This window comes from Trachemys scripta, chromosome 2 (assembly GCF_013100865.1).
Source record: "Trachemys scripta elegans isolate TJP31775 chromosome 2, CAS_Tse_1.0, whole genome shotgun sequence".
NCBI lineage: Eukaryota > Metazoa > Chordata > Testudines > Emydidae > Trachemys > Trachemys scripta.
Window position 1 is genome coordinate 164,846,746 of NC_048299.1, and position 19,983 is coordinate 164,866,728.

Below are 19,983 nucleotides of genomic sequence, written 5' to 3' on the forward strand. Positions count from 1 at the left end.
TCTTGCTTCTCAAAAAGCTATATTTAAAGAAAGCATCACATTATTAAAAACAAAATAAAGAAAGCTACACTTAAAATGTTATTTTTCAACGTGATGTGGTCATGGTGAATTAGTGGTCAAACTGAATTAGTCTACCAGCAAATGATTTGAATTTGCTATGGAAGCTGGTTATTAGAAATAAAATCACCACAATAATGTTAAGAACTCCATCACTACCATAAAAAGGTTTAACACACATACACATAAATAACTTACAATAATTTTGGAACAGTTTTATTGATTTATGACACCTTGTCATATCAAAAACAGTTTAAAACACAGTATGAGTATTACATTGTAATTCCATTTTGTTTTACCATAGGATTTTATATTTTCTCCTGTGCAATTTCAGGTTTTTTTTTTTAAATAGCATCCTCAAAATATGAAGTAAATTAAGGTGGCTTTTAAAATATATAATATTCCTTCACTGTGTTGTTCTGACAGTTGTAGTCTGTTCTCCTCAGCAATACATTTGTTTTCCATAAAGGGCAAAAGCCATGTTGCTTCAACCACAAAGTGTTATTAAGTTAATAAAAGCCACCTTTGGTTTCCTAATTTCTGCAACTGTAGATTGTTTTTAAAACATCCTCCAAAATGTTTACAAAACAGGACAACAGTGTCATCATGGGTCCAATAGTTTCATCATGTCAGCCCAGCAGGCATATGTCTGAATTGAGAAGAGATTTTCAACGCAACTGCAAAAAAATACCCCTTTTTTTTTTAAAATAAAGTCACAGTAAGACTATTATATTTTTTGTCCCTTAAAAAAGTCCACTCCTTTCAGCTCTTCAGGCAGATAGTCTTGCTCTACAGGTTCCTTGTACATAGGGTTATATTTATAATCTTTACCATAGCCCAAGTCCTTCATGAGCCTGGTTGGGGCATTTCTCAAGTGCAGTGGAACAGGTGGCAGTGGTCCCTGGTGGTTTCTCAAACATGCTTTGACATTGCTGTATGCACTGTACACCTCAATAGACTTGGGTGCTCTAGCAAAGTAGACTACACATTGGGCTAGTATGACCTGCAAAACAGAGAGTGAGCAATATTACGTGACTTTTAGATTGTAAACTCTTTGGAACAAGGACCATCATTTAGTTTGTTCTTTGTACAGCATGTAGCACAATGGGCCATGTCCTTGTCTAGCTTGTAGCTGCTATTGCACTATGACTGTTTAATAATACCACCACCAGCACCACCACCTCCTCTTGCTTTTGGCTAATTAAGAAGCAAAAGAATAGTTAACTTAGAATACAAAGTTGTAAATATTATACAAAGAAACCAAGAGTGACAAGACAAAATAAAACTTGTTAAAAATATGTGTATGCTCGTACAAACAAGTTTGTGACAGCTTTACCTCACATTCTGGCATTCCAATAAAATGACAGCCTTGGTATGCAGCAACTGCTTGTGTTAATGCCAAAGGATCTGCCAGTCCTACAACAAAAAGGATCATACGTAAGTAAATTAAAACCAGCAAAGTAGAGTAAGTACTGTCTTTCTTCATCTACGCTACAAAGTCATACCTCTGCTACTGAAGTAAAGGTATGCAGGTATATTGGAGGTGGCTTTTTCAGATAACAGGTCATTTTAGATAATATATGTAGATGGTTTCCCCAAGACTACAACCATCACATCTTCATTAAAGTATTACAAGGGAAGTTTTGGTGAATCAGTCAGCCGTGGATAAGCCAGCAAGCTGTTAACAACTGGGAAAACAGTCAGCAGGCTTTGAAGTCAGGGTGATTTAGAGAGTTAGTTTCCCCAATTACCAGAAAATATGGGTGTCCCTAACACCCTCTGGATAATTTAAGTACAAATGAAAATACATTTTTAGTTAAATAAAATAAAATTGTTTTGATTATCTACTGACACCTAAATTCAGGGATCTGTGTTTTTCCTGTAACAGTTGATCAAATCATTAACACCCAAAGTGGAATTCTGAATGCAGTCATCCACTTAATCTGAGGTGTCAATGATATCATCAGTTGTTGCAAAATAAAAAGTTTAGTCCTGAACTCTAGTTATGGCAACGGACTTTGATTTGTTGTTTTTTTAAACAAACAGATTTTTCCAAAAGTAACTGATGCAAACGGAAGAACTTTTAGATATTATTTTTTAAAATGTTCCAGTACTATTATTGTGATGCCCACCTATATCTTCGCTTGCAAATCTCACCAGCCTTCTTGCCACATACAGGGGATTCTCACCACCTTCGAGCATTCGGGCAAGCCAGTAAAGGGAAGCATTTTCATCTGAGCCTCGCATAGATTTATGAAGTGCAGAAATACAGTTGTAATGCTCTTCACCTATTTAGAGAGGGGAAAAAATGGCGAGAAATGTTATGTACAGAAATTTAACTGAACGAACCCACAGAACATCTATTTTTTTATTACTTGTGCTTTCAATAGTAAATACATTTTAAGGGAATTTCTTTTAACTGGGTAATAACTAGATATGGGCCAAAACGTCAGATCCAATCCCCTAAATCTGTGTGTGTAAGTTGTGTCTGATATGCAGCAGGCTTATTCAATTTTTTTAAAGTTTTTACCTTTTCTTTATACACTGAAAAACAAAATAAAATTGTTTTTGTAGTTCTCCTTTAAAATCTGTCTTCAACAAGAAAAAATTATTTAATTTTAGGGCAATTAGGAATCAGGAAAGCCATATAGAATAGCTATTGATGAGGAACAAGAAAGGGAAAAATATATTCCAGTTGATTGGTGAGTATTACTGGGTAAGGAATTCATCAACAAGCTTACTGTGCCACCACTTTTGAATATTCATGGAAAATTGGGGAGGTGACAGAAGACTGGACGAAAAACAAACTGTACTACTGATCTAACAAAGAGAAAAGGAGCCTAGCAATTATATTCTCATAAATTGAACAATATCTGACGACAAACAGCAAAAATTAAGGAAAAGTATTTCACTCCTATGCCAATTTTTTCCCATTCAGATAGGGAGAAACCTGGAAAGATGCAATACTGAAAGAGATCTACAGCGGACAGAAGACAGTAATCAGATGTGAATTTGCAATGTTAGATTCCAACAAAGAAACCAATGCAATTTTATGATGAATACATAGAGATGTCATATCACAAAGTCTGGAGAAAATAGTTTTTCTCTACAGCGCTGGTGCAACTGCATCCTGGATTCAGTTACAGGCACTTTCTTTACCAGACAGACACTGACAAATGGATGGGAGCTCAGGAGGGAAAAAGTGATTACATATGGGGCTAGAAGAACTGAAATGCCAAGTAAGTTTAATATATAGAGATTGGCTAACTAACTCCTGCAGGGAGACAACTGAGGAAAAGGAGCAGAGCAAAGCAAAGCAAAGCAAAAGTGGATATAACTAAAAATAAAAGGGGGAAATTAAGAAAGGGAAACAGACAGTTTATGTGTACTTGATTAGCAAGTTTTTAAAAAAATATATTTATGTTTTTTAACTTTCCTTATCATCTGCATTTTTTTTGGCTAAGTGTCTGGTGTGCTTTGGTTCACAGATACCAAAAATATTAAAATTATTAAACAACTGACTGCACATAAAAGCAACTGTTACATTTCTCTTTCTCTTCTATCTCACAAAATTTACACCCACGGGGCCTTATCCTTAGCATTCTTAGGTGTTGTGTAATAGAAGCTGTTCATGTTAGTTTGAGTATGGAGGCCCCAAACCTTCTGCCATTGAACTGAAAAGGAAAACACTTGCAGACTTTCATGGGAGCAAGACCTGGGCCCAAGTCCCATATAGTTATTGTAAATACCATATTGTTATTCTATCCAGATTCTAGGCTCACAAGTGTGGGCTTCTGGAACATACAAGCCTGCAGACAGCTATTTTTAACAGTATTCCACACAGAGTCCACTGGTATGCAGTCATTATCATGCCAACATACGCAGCATATCTGTGCTCCATCATAGCACTCAAGCTTTCAACTTCAGCTGGTAGCAATAAACCCAAGCAGCTGAACTCGCATCATGCTCTCGGAAAAGGCGTCTCTTGGTCTTTTAAAGTAAAGACGACACACTTGCCCATCTCTTTCTAATGAAAGTGCTTTCATGTGCGGTTTAGGCTGCTAGACGGGAGTTGACTTTGTAATACAACACCAGATGGGGAGAACCCAAACATGTATATAAGCCCTGAAACACAACAAGGTATGTATTTCACAGCAGATGACCAAGTCCTGTTGGTAACAGACATGGAAAAGGCCATATTACTATTCTACATTTACATTACAGTCACAGCTAGAGACCTCAACCAGGTCAGCGTCTCATTGTGCTAGGCACTGTACAGATAAAACAAGCAATAGTCCCTGTCGCACCCATATTCTGCCCTTTTCAGCCAGAGAAGAATGTAGCCAGCCTGTGGATAAGGGATAGCAAGTACACAGTAAGAGGGAGACCACAACAATTGAACTGATAAGAAGAGGTCTTCTGCCTGGGACTTATGAGAAAGAAAGCATGAAAAGCCAGTACATAACCTTCAGCCTGCACATAACTAATGTATGGGCTTTTTGCTACTTCATAAAGAAGGAAGATTTTATTTATTTATTTATTTTTAAATAATTTGAAGGGGTTTCCAGATAAGAAGATATTCCCAGTAGCTGGGCTAAACAAACTCAGAGGCCAAAGACTGAATAAATCCAAACAATGATTACTATATAAATAACTAGAAACATCACAGTGATTATTTATCATTGTTTTCAATTAAATCAACACTAATACAATCAGAAATATGAAAATAAAATGTAAAAGTGATGGGGGAAATATACAAACTTGTAACTGAAATGCAGTGTTGTATCAATTCATCCATTAACATAAATATCAATATTGTGTCACTGTTTTCTTGTGCTTCCCCATCTGTTTGTCTCTTGTCTCATACTTAGATTGTAAGCTCTTAGTGACAGGGATCTCCTTTTTGATGTGGGTTTGTACAATGCCAAGCACAATAGGGTCCTGCTCCATGATTGAAGCTCCTAGGCACTAGGGTAATACAAATAATCAATAATACAATATGGACACTGTTCAAGAGTGAGTGCTGTATCAACCATTATAGACCCTTAAATTATACTGAAAAAAATCAAGATAAAAACTACAAGATGTCCAGAATCACTTGTTTCCCTCAGATCTACTGTACATTGCAAATGGTGCAGCATTCAACTGGTGGCTGAGTTTGACAAGAACACCTCCTTTATCTGGATGCTACTCTATACAACTCAATCTTCGCTGGTGTGCACACACAGAGAGCAGCATCCCTATGAGGGGAAGGATTTATACAGTTTGGGTTGGGAGTGGCTCGCTCCCTAGGCTTCTGGTTAGTGCTTGGTGGAAGTATGTAGGAAAATACACCTCAATATTTATTTGGCCACACTTGCATAAGATGACAAGAACTCTCAATTTCATATTTACTTAACATCTGATCAAATGCCACTTAACCACTTGGATTAGCTAAATGCACAGTTATTACATAGAGTTTATGCTAATACTATCATGATTAAGCAACAATAATTACCATTCACTATTGTCAGGCTAAATACATTTCTTGGAACATATTCTACTAGAAGGGCAATCTTGATTCAGCATGTCCTAGTTATAAAATTCCTTACAATATGCTCTATGTATACAGCTCCTGCTGTCTAGAAGCACTTTACACACTATATGCCTAAAGCATCACTGAACTGCAGTGACCTCTAGCATAGAGGGCAATGGTCAAGCAGCATACATGAGGCTTCACAGAGTAGGGAGAAGGGAAATGTTGTAGGAGGATACAGCAAGGCAAACCTCAATTCTTACAGAATGCATCATGGGCTCTTAAAAATTGTTTGCTGTGTGTTAATCTTTCAAAGACAATATCTGATGAACTCAAACAGGTAAACTGCATGGAACCCAGTGTATTTACCTCAAGGACAAGCGGCTGACCTAATATGCTTATATTTGAACTAGTGGCTTCAGAGAGACACTGAGTATGGCACCCGGATACATTCTAACTAGACAGACAGAGCAGTGGAAGCTGAGGGCACTCAACACCTCACAAGATGGGTTGAGCATTTCAAAGGACTGGGAAATAAAGAGACAGCAAATTGATAAAGGGTGGGGAAAGGTATATAACACACTCGTGAATCCCAGGACGTGAAATTTGGCACGTCTCTCCTTACTGCCACAATATCCTCTTCTTTCTATCTCTATCCACTGCCTTTTTTCTTTTTCTTTTTTTTTTTTTGCTGTCTACCACTGGTCTTTTGTCTCCTTTCTCCCCTCCCCAATCAAATCAGTTGCTGGCTGGGTGTCTTTACCCAAAGATTATTTTCTTAGACAACTGTTTCTCTTTGTAACAGAAAACTTAAAAGCACCATACAAAGTTGAAATAAAAAAAACAAACAACAACTCTTTCATTACAAATTTTGGCAAGTGTAATTACAGATAATCCATCACATTTGATCTACTGGAAAATTAAGTCAATCCATTTTCCAAACTTTTCTTGGCATAATTTTTAGAAGCTAATATGCAGTGTCATTCACATATTTCCAAAACACTAGCATATAAATTGTTAAGTATAAGGAAACTCATCTAATCCTTAATACTCAATCTCTAATTCCCACATCTACGACATAAAAAGGTACAAATAGCCAGCATTTGAGACACATAATGTTGCCAAGTCACGAATTTAGTAAGAGCTGGTATCAAATTAGGAATCCTTACATGCAGTTATACGTACATGGCCTGACATTAGCGAACTACAAAATTCATTACCTTATAAAGCATCTCCAAAAATAAAAAGTTAACCATTCAGATTTTCAAACTGAATTTTGTTGCTAATATGAGCACTGAAAGACTTTTCAGACCTAATAAAAATGCCATTGTAGCATTCCATCTCCCCCACAAAATAAACATTTAATTTGAAAAATCCTTCTATCTCAAACGCCCACCAACCAAATACATAACAGCAACAACATAACCATTTTAGAGTTTTTAAATCACCTTTAGGCAGGCCAATGTCAACTAATGTTGCCTAAAAAAATGACAACGTACATCATTACAGTGACAAATTTATTTCTCAAAAAGAACAGGAGTACTTCTAGGTGCCACAAGTACTCCTGTTCTTTTTGCAGATACAGACTAACACGGCTGCTACTTTGAAATTTATTTCTGGATTCCATGTAAGATATTTGTTATATCTTTCATAAAACATTTAATTTTCCATCCTTCAGAATAATTATCTTACTTTGAAATAAATATCATTAATATTGACTGGCTTATAGTGCGAAAGAGGTACTATACTGCTCTAAAGACTATTTCCCAACCTGAAGAACACAACCATCCTGCCCTTCCTATAATAATAAATGGAAGAGGGATCCCAGCAGAGGGGAGGGAAGTTCCAGGAGATCCTGATATAAAAAAGGTAGAGAACCACTGCTCTAAAGATTTAGACATTTAGCAGTCCTGTAAAAGAAAGATAACTTGGTTATGTTAAGGGCAATATTTCAATACAGTTGCTACTGCATCCGAGTGAATATTTAACTGTTCTATTAAAAAGACTACATATAAAATTATTAAAAAGTATCAGGTCTTAAGGCCGAAGTGTACTAGCCAAAGCAACATATTCGGGCAACACATACAATATCAGGAAACATTTTTAGCTAACAGCAAATCAATTATATTTAACAATCCCCAGGGACATCTGGAATTTATTTTATTATCCCCTTAACTTTGTTCCTTGCTGACTGCTCGTGTGCACATACTAAGCTCTCTGCTGTTCCACTCCCATTGTCTCCCATCCTCTTGTCAGCCACCCTCCACCCATATTTCCACAGAGATTCTTTAGGTAAAGACAGCAGGGTCCTTCTGCCCCAGACAAACAGTCCAGGTGAGAGGCAGGCCTGGCTTCTTCTTTACGAAAAGGTGTGCAAGTAGAAGCACTGACAGCCCAGGGGTGGTGCCCTGCGCTGTACTACAACCACCCTCTGCTCTGCCGTTCCAGCTATTCCATTCCAGGCCTTACACATCACCATGATGCAATGCTTCTCCAGGGCTCAGATGAGACCTAGAATTAGCGAAAGGAAAGTCTCTCTCACTGGCACTGGAAAGACTCCTAACTCTTGCTGGCCTCCAGAAACCAGCACACTGGGATTAGGCTGGGACTCAGAGCACTGGTGTTTCACAGCTGGCAGCCTCTGCCAGATCGACAGTCTGCAGGCACCCACATCAGACATAATCCACTGCTTATTTCCCTGAAACCATATGCTGCGATAGGTGCTGGAACTAGGAGTGCTGGCTTGAAGTGGTTTCCATTATATACAGGGTTTACAGTTTGGTTCAAAGGCTCTCCACAAACCCACTATACAAACTGTTACAGTGCCCCTGTGTGGTGATCTCTTCTGTGAGACCAGCATGCTACTTTAGGTCATGTGATTTGGGTTCAACCAACCAAATAGCATTAAAAAAAATTGAGGTTAATAAATGTTAGGCTAAGTCTTAAAAAATTATTTGAAATGGGACGTGTGCTCTGTGACAAAGATGTGCAAACTGCTCCCTCAATTTTCCAGCAACATTTTAACTACTCACATGATTTTGTTTATCTGAAACAGCATTTTTGGATGCCTACCAGAAAAATCCATGCATCCCCCGTCAACCATGACCAAACTGCTATTACCACTTTGCACCAAAATACATAATGGGCTTCAATTGCTTCCTCTAGGCTCCAGATGGAGGAGAGATTTTAGTCACTTGGCTTTCACCCTCTCTGGCAAATTTTCCACATCATGGGGCTTAAGTTTATGCCAACATAAGTCTAGGTGAACCTCATCTGAATTTGGTCCACACCTGAAATGGAAAGAGCCCAGCTTGACTCTCAGTTCTCAGGACAAGTTTGTAGGGCTGGCAGTTAGACTAAAGTTGTAAACTGAGCATATTTGATCTAGACATTAAGAGAAATAAGAAACCCCACAATATCTTTTTTTTTGGGGGGGGGGCATGAAAATATCAGACCTTTTTCAGAGTAGAACCACAATTCAAGACTAGTTTGTAAATCAGTGACAGCTTGGAAAAATAAATAATTCATAAGATATAATTTTATATCATCAGTCCTTGCTAAATAGCACTACCTTCAGGGTAACTGCTCACCTGCTCGGTCATACAGGATATGGGATCGCTGTAGTCCTTCCTTCACATGGTCTTCTGTTATAAAAACTCCACCCACAGAGCAACCTTGTGTGCTAGCCTGATGAGAGGTTTTCCCTGCAGTTAATCTGGCCTGAACAGCCAATTGGAGTCCATTCAGTCCAGTTCTTGCATCACCATCACAAAGGTAAGCTAGAGTGCTTATAGCTTTTTCCTCTATGTACACAGGGGACCTGCAATGGAATTAGCCCATGTTATTTTCATATTACATTCTTTTCATTGCAAATTACTCACAATGTTACCTGTTTTTTTTTTTTAAAAACAGCATTCACTGAGAAGTATCTGGGTTTAAAGAGCTGTCCTTTAATTCATGCCATTGTGCTGAAGTATTGCAGGGGTTCTGAGAACAGTATGTGACCTATGTGCCATGTGTGTTATAATGCTTAAGCACAATGGCATGTGTAAAAGCTGGAATGGAAGATTTCAACCATATCTGAACTTCCTTGTTTTTGCAAGATCAGATTGGACAGGGAAGTTTATTTAATGGTAGATTAGGTGATTTTAAAGCTCATCCTGTCTGTCCTGGGAGTGTTGTGGACTTCAATCAATCAATATTTAATAAAACACTGACATCCTTGGATGGAAGGCACTTCAGAACTATTCTTATGCACAAAAATGTGGTACTTTTAGCATGCAAGTATCCAACTGCATATTATAGACTAATGAGGCATTATGCAATCAATATGACCTTTGAAACTACTGTAAACAAGAGAATTGACACCAGATCATTTTTTTAAAGTTAAAAAGTGGTATTTAAAGTTCACTTGAAAGTGTATAAAAGTCTTTGACCATAGAAAACAGATAACAGACAATTTGTCTTGGAGCCAAATCTTCATGGGTGTGCACATAAATCTAAAGAATAAAAAAGTCATTATTATGACCATAATTTGTATTATAGTAATTGTACTAACACTGTACAAACACACAGAAAGAGACATTAAAGAACACACAATATAAACAGAAAGACAGACCGAGGGTTGGAGGAAAAAGAGAAGCATAATGTAAAGTGACTTGCCCCAGGTCACACAGCAGATCAATGGCAAACTGGAAACAAGAGCCCAGTTCTGCTCCTGACTTTCAATCAAGTGTCCTATCGAATACATAGCAGAAGGTACTGTAGTGAAAAGTGCACCATGAACAATGACTAACTGCCATTTCCAGTATTCAACTGAAAAAAAAAAATCAATAGATTCATCAACTGGGGATTAATGCACAGAGACAGGAGAGAGCGGTGATTCCACACTGAGTGTCCTGACACGCCAAATAATTTAGGATTCACCCACAGCTCTGCACTTCATTCACTGAAAGATTTACTACTATTATCAGAAATGATGCATGACGAGGCCAGCTACCAATGCCAGTGTTTCCAGACACACTGATCTGCTAATCTTTATTATTTGACCTAGGTCTTTATAGGGTTATGATAAATATCTTAGCCGAGCGGGCAACAGCTGCAAGGGCTCTGAAATTACAGGTACAAGGACAGCAGTAACTCCCTCTCATTTTAGCCTAGTCAGAAGCAGACCTGAATGTCAACACCAGATATATATATCAAGTTTTTATTCCTCTCAAACTAAACGCTTGCTGCACACTCCCAAACCAGAGGGCCATTTTTGCTAAGAAAAAGATAACATAACATGCACGCCCTCAGCTGTCACTCCCCTCCGCTCCGTAGTACTTTTATCTGAGGGACTCAAATACAGAACATTAAACAGGTGTTGCTAATGTCTGAGTAGTGTAGTCTGTAGCTTACGTGCCCCATCTCCTTTATGTGGTGGATTTGAGGGATTGGGAATGGCCTATGGATCTGCATATTCTTGTGTCCACACCATCCCCACAGTCTCTCCTCCAACCGTGCACAAGGAGCCCCAGAGAGCCATGCTCCATAGTGTGCAGGGAATGCACATCCGCTGTCACATTGAGATAACTACTTTTTCCAATAACATTTCGGGGGGGTGGGGGTGGAGGGAGCTGTGGAATGAAGGAAGCACTGTACAGTACATCTCATTGTAATAATAACTTGATATTTAAAGAGACTGTGATGATGTATCAGGATTCATCCTTCAGAGCTAAAGTTGGCCACTGGGTTTTGTTACGTTTTGAAACAAACCAATAGGTGCTAATCAGTTGTAGCTGAATAAAAGGTTATTTTTAAAGCACAGCAGGCAGCAAAAGCACTTATACTACAAGTGCCTACGTCAACAGAGAGCAAGAGCAAACAACATGCTGTATGTTTAAAAAACAAAATACTTTGGATTTCCCAGTGGGGAAGATTAGAGAGGAGGATTCATAGAATAGTTCCGACAGAGACCAGGCATTTGCCTGATTAAAAAAAGGCATGAGGCATTTCAGGCTTCTTGCTTTCAGAATATAGGCCGAAACTGAACCCACATCCAGTGGCTAGGGCATCAGACTGGGAGTCAAGAGAGCTCTTAGGGGCAGGGATTATCACTTGCTATGTTTGGATAGGCCCCAACCTACCAGCCCTATTGCAATTTAATTGTTAAATAATAATACATTTGAGTTCTATTCTTGGCTCTGCTATTGACTCATTGTATGACCTCAGCCTCTCAGTGCCTCAGTTGTACTGATAAGGTGTTTATATATCCCACTCTATTGTAATGACAGGGACAATAATCCTTACCCATCTTGGTAAAGTGCTTTGAGATCTATGGATGATGTAGAAGTAGTAGTCTCATTTCCATGAAAGCAACATTCTACCAAACGTGACCCAATATAGCTATTTTAAATAAAAAGGTTCAGTACTGCATTATAGAAAATTTAGACTGTATTATATAACAAATTCTTATCAGCTCCATTATTATGTATTAAAAGTCAATAATATGTAACATGATCAAGACAGCAGGCTCTCTCCCCAAAAGCTTACTATTTATTATGCTAAAATCCACCACAGGAATAGGGAGAGCACCTTGATTAAGGCCAGAGGTATCACAATGACATTGCTCTCTTTTTTTTCAGGGGACGATATTTTAGGCAGGCAATAACAGGACTCCACAATAGGGCATTGAGAGCACAGATGAGGATGTAAATAAAAAAAAAAACTGCTTAAAAGGGAGACAAGGTAAAAGACTGAAAAATATATTTCACTAGGCACATTTTAAAAAAAGTATTGCATATTGAACGCGAGATTAAAATAAAAATAAGTGGAGAAACTGTCATGCATGAAACAGTCATGCTTACAATACAGTGCAGTCAGTGGTTTTAAATAAGGTTGGGGTTCTTCCCCATCCCCCCAAAATATTTCAGTAGAAGAGAATACCCCTTCATCAGAGGAAACTGATACTTACACTAATTCATTCAAATACTGCATTTCTTCCCTTAAGAATTACTATTTCAGTACAAATTGTAGCAGTGATCCAGAGACTCCAGATTAACAGTGAGTTTGCTAATTTTGCTTTAGTAGGCAAGATCCTGATTACAAAGTAATGTTTAATTATGTCAATATTTTGGTTTCCAAAACCAAACTATTTCACCTTTTTTACCCTGGCCTGCCATCCCATGCTCAGAAGCTAAAATCCATTCTTTGTGTTTTTACAGACTTGCCCCTTACTCTACATGCCTTAACAATTTAAAGTCAGGAATACTACTCTGACCTCGCAACAGATTCATGCTCATCTTACAAATGGACTGTCTAGTACTTAACAGGGAACATACTAGATGCCAAGTCTTGATGTTTGTACCTTGTAACTAGCGATACTTGGAGACAAAAATATAAACAAACAAACAGGGGCACCCCAGGAACTATCACTTACTGACAACAAAATGTTATACCAGGGGTAGGCAACCTATGGCACGCGTGCTGAAGGCGGCACGTGAGCTGATTTTCAGTGACACTCACACTGCCCGGGTCCCTAGCCACCGGTCCGGAGGGGGAGGGGGGGAGAGGGGGTGTCTGCATTTTAATTAAATTTTAAATGAAGCTTCTTAAACATTTTAAAAACCTTGTTTACTTTACATAAAACAATAGTTTAGTTATACATTATAGACTTATAGAAAGAGACCTTCTAAAAACGTTAAAATGTGTTACTGGCACGCGAAACCTTAAATTAGAATGAATAAATGAAGACTCAGCACACCGCTTCTGAAAGGTTGCCGACCCCTGTGCTATACTAACTAAGTTGAAGGAAAACCACAGCTAGATAGTTTTTCCAAGAGTAAATATCTCACTAGCTTGTCTCCACTATGGAATCCATCTGAATCCCAGCATGAACTATCCTAAAAAACTGTCATCAGGCCAAATTCTGAGGTGATTTGCAAGATGCTATTAATGAGTGCAAGGGAGTCAAAGTGAGTGTAACCTACTTGTGGAAGGGCTGGAAATACAACAAACAGCAGGGTGCAATATAAAGTAGCCCCTCATTTCTTTAATGTACCCTCAAACATTACAGTCCCACAGCAAGTTACACTAGTGTAGACTCCCTTCTCAACAGAGCCATATAACATCAATTTTGAAGCACAATTTTCAAAGAAATAAATTAATTCTTCATAAAAATAATAATACAAATAACTGATGATAAAATACATGGCTTAAACCACCTTAAAAGATCACTTCTGAATTTGGCTCTTCATCTCAGCTCCAATGTCTGCAGGAAAGTTAGAGAGAATATGCAATAAAAAAGGGAACAACTTTCTAAAAGACTTGAGACCAAAAAGGAGATTTTAATCAAGATGATTAAGATAAAACAAGTAAGTGGAATAATATTTCATTAATTACAATGCACTAATTACTAGACTGAATTGCATGGCATCTAGTGGTTACTAGTGCAGGGGACTAGAAATATGGACTCCTATATTTTGCTTGACTCGGACACTACCTTGCTATGTGACCTTTCTATGTGTATTTATACACGTTTATCTAAACGGACAAAGTTGAGAGGATTAAAAAAAATTAATATTTGTAAAGTGATTTGATTTCCTGACATTAATGTTACATTGTATAAGTGTAATGTATCACTGTATGTAGAACAAGGCAGGAATTAATACATTTTAGTGTCACATTGTATATTAGTAAGACCCCCAACAAATGAAAGTGTTGGTAGCCTCTCTTTACGTTTCAGAAACATCTAATCTTTGGTATGGACTTTTTTTTCCCCTTACTTCTCCTCCTCACATTTTTGTCTCTCTCTTCCTGGCTCAGGTTTTCAGTGGCTGAGATAATGGTGCAAACTTACAAGAGTGCTTTACCTAGAGTAGTTTCTTTGCGCACAGAATTAGGACCATAGAATTTGCAACATTTTTCATTTTAGTATCTATGTTCACAGCTGGCATAAGCAGGGGCAACTTGGCTACAGTGAATCTGGCCCAAGTGTGAAACACAGACATTATGCTGCAGAACTTTAATAACTAAATTCAAAGGTTGTTAAAATAACATTAGGAATCTAACTTAATAATCGACAAAAATAAGGAAATAAAAATTAGGCGGACAATCCACTTAGTTGTAGTTACAGAAGGGGTCCCTAAAATGCCAGGTGTTACACACTATGGCCAAGGTTTCAAACTTGGGTGCCAGTAGTCAGGCCTCTGAATCCATATTTGGGCACCCACATGTAAGAGGGTTCATTTTGATAGGTCCTCAGTACTCCGATGACTACAGAAGTTGATCTGTAGCTGCTTTGCATATTTGAAAATCATTTTACATATAGGAGTCTGAACATGAATTTAGTAGAATAACTTCATGCACCCAAGTTTGAAAACTGTGGGCCATATGTGCCCACTACACATAAGAGAGTGACTTCCAGACAGAATCATCCTGAACACTGAAATCTTTCGCTTATGCTTTTTTATGACTAATCCCCAGCTTTGTGCTTTAAACTAGAGTTGTCCCATCACCAACCTCCTTTGCCACCAAATACAACATACTGTATCTTTGCGTGCATATGCTCATAATCAAAACGGGGGGTAACAATATAGATCAGTTGGTAGAACTCTTACCTCTGGGCCAGAAGAACAAGTTCTACACTAGGACCGGGGCTGCTACCCAATACTAAATATTCTATCCAATGCTAGCAGGAGAATGAAAAGATGTTCCTAAGCTTTAATTACCACCCTTATCTATATTACAACAATTTTATTTCTCAAGGGTCATTTATGGCCCAAAGTGGATTTTAAAAATTGTATTAAATAGATACAGGGAGGGAGGGAGGAATAGCTCAGTGGTTTGAGCATTGGCCTGCTAAACCCAGGGTTGTGAGTTCAATCCTTGAGGGGGCCTCTTAGGGATCTGGGGCAAAATCAGTACTTGGTCCTGCTAGTGAAGGCAGGGGGCTGGACTCGATGACCTTTCAAGGTCCCTTCCAGTTCTAGGAGATGGGGTATCTCCATTAATTTAATTTAATTTAGATACAGTTTTGTGGTGGTGGAATTTGGAGGGAACGTTACTGGGACATCCTTCAAGGAGCTTCAGAGGGCACTTCCATTGCCGCAGCAGGAGGCAGCTCATCTCCTGAAGACAGAGGACCTTCAGCTAGAGCAGTGGTTCTCAACCAGGGGTCCAGGACCTCCTGGGGTGCGGCATACAGGTTTCAGGGGGTCCGCCAAGCATGGCCAGTGTTAGACTTGCTAAGGCTCAGGGCAGAAAGCCAAAACCCTGCTGCGCAGGACTGCAACCAGGGGCCCCGAGTCCCACCACCCGGGTTGAAGCCAAAGCCTAAGCAATTTAGTTTTGTGGTCTCCCCTGTGGTATGGGGTACTGGGCAACTGCCCTGCTTGCTACCCCTTAACGCCGACCCTGGCTTTTATATGCAGAAAAACAGTTGTGGCACAGCTGAGCCGTGGAGTTTTGATAGCATGTTGGGAGGGGGCTCTGGAAGAAAAAGGTTGAGAACCCCTGAGCTAAAGGGCAAGAGGAAGTCCAGCATATGCCGTTACGCATTCATGTCGCACTCCCCACCAGTACTCGCCCAAGCCGGGGAAGCTAATGATCAAATTCGGTGGACCAAATTTGGTGATGAATCCTGGTCACGTGCCACCTGAGGCACACTGCGTATACACTAAGATGACGACCCTTTAATTTATACATCTTTTGCACACCCTAACTAGTCCGTCAAATCACTGAACAGGGGGCATGTTCCACTTTGGGAAATTCTGCCTTAATCTATATATCCCCTTCATCCCTCAGTTTCAGGGAAAACTTCATTTTATATGAAAAGAAACCACCACAGAAAACTTTTTAGGCCTTGGGACTGCATCCAAACTTGTGTGCTTATCTCCCAATTCAGCATGATGAACTATCAGCTAGCTGCATCTACTGCTAGATGTATTTTGGGGTGATGGGATTGATGATGGAGAAGAATGGCAAGCAGGGATGAGAAGAAAGTGGCTAGGGTGGGGGGGAAGAGGGAACATGCAGTGAGAAGAGAATTAGAAGGACAGCATAAAAGACAAACCAAAGGTAAGAGACAAGATGTATATATAAGAGGATATTTTTTGACCAATAAGAGCACCATTTGTCAGACAGACAAGCAAGAAGCACCAGGAAAGAATTAAAGAAAAGAAATCTTTATAATTGGAGTTCTAGCCTTACTTTTAAAAAGCTGGGCCTCCATTTTTATCACTGGTTGGGGACACTGTCCCTCATGAACAAATTCCTGAAACTATGCTAGACAGACTTCTTTTGACTCTTTGTGCTGCTTAATTCATCCAGAGCTAGTGGAAGGTTACAGATATGGAGTCAAATGAAACCTAAACCCTCCCCAAATGCAACTGAAACTATGCCTTGTACTTTAATCCCATATACAAAGGAAAGCCTCCAAAACCCAGTCAGGGTGTAGTCACAAACACAGCTGTGCTGTTACATTAAAGTTGACATGCAGCCCTCCCTCCTCCAAGCTACAATTCACATCCCTGTGTAATATATAAAAGCAACAAATGGGTAAACAATGTCAGGAATCGTGCCCTAAATAATGTAACAGAATTCCCTCATTCATTGCACTAAACTGTACAATATAGGAATTCACATTGCTCATGTAATACAACAGGACAAAAATACATTCTCAGGGGCTATATCTTTCTCATTTTCTATATGTACAGGGATATTCCTGCACTATTACTTATTTCCTGTGAACACACTGTAAGTTCTTAATTATAACACAGTTAAGCACTAGTATGGAAACAAATGAAACAACAACAAACATGAAATTTAAACAGAGCTATGCACTATTTTGAATTCATTAGTTGCCCATTTTAAAATGATGACTGCAAATAAATTCCAGTGTGGGGAAGAGGGAGCAAAATAGAGAATTTATTTTCCAAGAAAACATTACACTCCTTTCTACCCTTTTCACCCTCAAGCTCACTCAGAAATACTTGTCATCCCCATTGTAACCTCAGAAGAAATTGTGATTTTAGTTTCTCAGGTACGATACCAAACTTTTAGCATGGCTTTAATTTAACGCGATTGATTTGGACAATTAGAGGAAGGAAACAGGAACTATTTTTTAATATTTTATTCACTTCACACAGTGAAGAGATAAAGTCATGTGTGGCATATAGCAACTTCATTTGCTGTATAGGTTCACAAAGGTTCCCTATCCAACTCGTTCGAACAAGTTATGCAAAATACAGCAGCTTTTTGGCTGGTGGGCTCAAAATAAGTAACATGTAATGCCCTATCTACCACCTCACAGTAATATGATGCTTTTACAACCAACAACAGAAAGTACTGCATGAGGGTATGACAGGACCCAGTTACAGGCTTCCAAAGCAAATCCTCAGCTGCAGAACAGATTTACATATCCTGTGGGTGAGTCAGAGGCGACAAATCCAAGTATAAAACTCTGTACTAATTCAGACAGTAGGATTTTTTATTTTGGATCCACCGGTAGCTAATGCTCTGTATTCTTTTTCCCCTGCTAGCATCCAGCATATGTTGCTACTTTCTTTTCTTTACTATTAGGAGTGGTTAATATTTCCTTTCCCACCCCCAGCTCTCTCTGGCAGCCTGTCAATAGATTCCTCGGGTCGTGTGTGTTAACACATGGCAGTTCATAAAGTACTTACTCAGAGCTCTTGCTGTCGCTGCCATTCGCAGAACTAGTGTGTTGCTCATCTTGGCCTAATACCCGGATCCCCAAGGACGTGATAGCCCGCATCAGAATCATTTCCATCGCCTCAACAGAGAGCTTCTCGAGAACAATAACTCGACATCGACTCAGAAGAGCGGAATTGACCTGGAAGGAAGGGTTTTCGGTGGTTGCCCCGATCAGCGTCACAGTCCCACACTCAACGTGAGGAAGGAAAGTGTCCTGAACATGGGAGGGAAACAGAAAAAATTGATCTTAATCAACGACAACCTGAACCACCCCAAGTGAGTAGTTATTAGGCATTTTAAAGTACATTTTTCATGGCTTGCTATTCTCCAGGCTTCCAGCTGATATGCCTTACGAGCTCACTGACAAGGGAGCTCATCAGCCAGTTGCCTAAATGAATTCATTCCATTCACACAGTACATGATGGTTATTTCACCTTAATAACCTGTCCTTTCTCCAAGAATGAACTGAGATACTGAAAAGAACAGCATTAGGAAAATTCAAGTCATTACCGTTTAGTACTTTGATTCTGTTTTATTGTTAGGCAGACAGCAGATACGATGAAAAGCTGCCCTTATGGAAAAGTCTTATAGAATTTAGCAGCCAACCAGGATACTTCCTATATTTTTTTTAAACCAAGCTTTAGAATTTTATGGAAGGGTTAATAATTCCCTATTAAATTCTATAGAATAGGTAAAATAAACTACAGAAAAAATTTACTAGAAACAGTTAACCTATCAGTTTTAAGAATGATTTCTATATAGCCATATTCCATTTCTGTCAAACCCTATTGGTTTGATGCCTACCAATTTTTGTAGAACTTTTTCCTAAGAGCATCTGAAGTTTTGAAGCTGGGCTATTAAAGTTTTAAAGAATATGAATAAAGGCAATGATGCTCAAGAAGGAAAAATTAATATTGGCTGTGGTGAGGTACTATTCATAAATACATTTCATGTCTTGGTTCACTTTATTTTCTCAATAGAGAAGAGTGGGTATGTACAAACAAGGAATGTCTGCAGGATTCCTAGTGACGTGCTTTTAATTAAAAACTGAATGTAATATTACCACTGAAATGAAGGCTCTTCTTAATAGGCAAATACATAGAAGAAGTGAAGTGTAATACAGCTATAAAGAAGTAAAATTTCAGGCAAAAAAAAAAAAGTCAGATGTGACAATGCATGTAAAACTTATACAAAAGCTGATTTGATTTTGAATTGAAGTTCTTGAAAGGCACACAATACACAATTGAGACTCTTAAATTAGAAACCTAATTTAAGTTTTAACTTCTACACTAAAGTTTCTGAATATATCAAGCAGTGACTTAAAATATAAAGGTAGAAAAAACATTTATTGTTCAGCACCAAGGTACATACATTTTAAGCAAGTAATATGTGACAGAAACTTTGTTCCTGACATTCAGGTGGAGCAGTACCTGCTGAGATTTATTGAAACGATGAATCTCATCAATAAAGAGGATGGTCTTCCTCTTGAGGAGTCTTTTTTCATTCTCTGCTTGCTTGATAACATCTCGGACATCATTTGTCTTGGCACTTGTTGCTGATAAAGTCACAAATCTTGTACCATTCTTCTTGCTGTTGCTGGCTATAATATGTGCTAGGGTAGTCTGAAACAGAGGAAAGAACTAGCTTTTTGAAATCATTTTGGACATAGAAAGTATTTGCCTAAAGGAAAGAAGCCAAGAATAGAGCAGCATGTT

The 19,983-nt window shown here is 38.6% G+C and overlaps 2 protein-coding genes across 4 annotated transcripts in view; one reads left to right on the plus strand and one right to left on the minus strand.

Moving 5' to 3' along the window:
* Positions 1–247: 247 nt before the first annotated feature.
* The window catches only part of WRNIP1 (WRN helicase interacting protein 1), a 30,806-nt gene continuing 11,070 nt past the window's right edge, over positions 248–19,983 (minus strand). The window contains exons 2-7 of the mRNA XM_034762218.1: positions 19,699–19,890; positions 18,238–18,482; positions 9,163–9,392; positions 2,190–2,345; positions 1,394–1,473; positions 248–1,060 (exon numbers count right to left, since the gene is read on the minus strand). Coding sequence (XP_034618109.1) covers positions 785–1,060; positions 1,394–1,473; positions 2,190–2,345; positions 9,163–9,392; positions 18,238–18,482; positions 19,699–19,890 — 1,179 coding nt within the window. The 3' untranslated portion in view covers positions 248–784. The remainder of the gene's footprint in view (positions 1,061–1,393; positions 1,474–2,189; positions 2,346–9,162; positions 9,393–18,237; positions 18,483–19,698; positions 19,891–19,983) is intronic.
* Positions 18,422–19,983, plus strand: part of MYLK4 (myosin light chain kinase family member 4) — a 132,394-nt gene continuing 130,832 nt past the window's right edge. For all 3 annotated transcript variants that reach the window (XM_034762214.1, XM_034762216.1, XM_034762215.1), the window contains exon 1: positions 18,422–18,544. In XM_034762214.1, the coding sequence (XP_034618105.1) occupies positions 18,489–18,544 (56 nt within the window). In that variant the 5' untranslated portion in view covers positions 18,422–18,488. The remainder of the gene's footprint in view (positions 18,545–19,983) is intronic.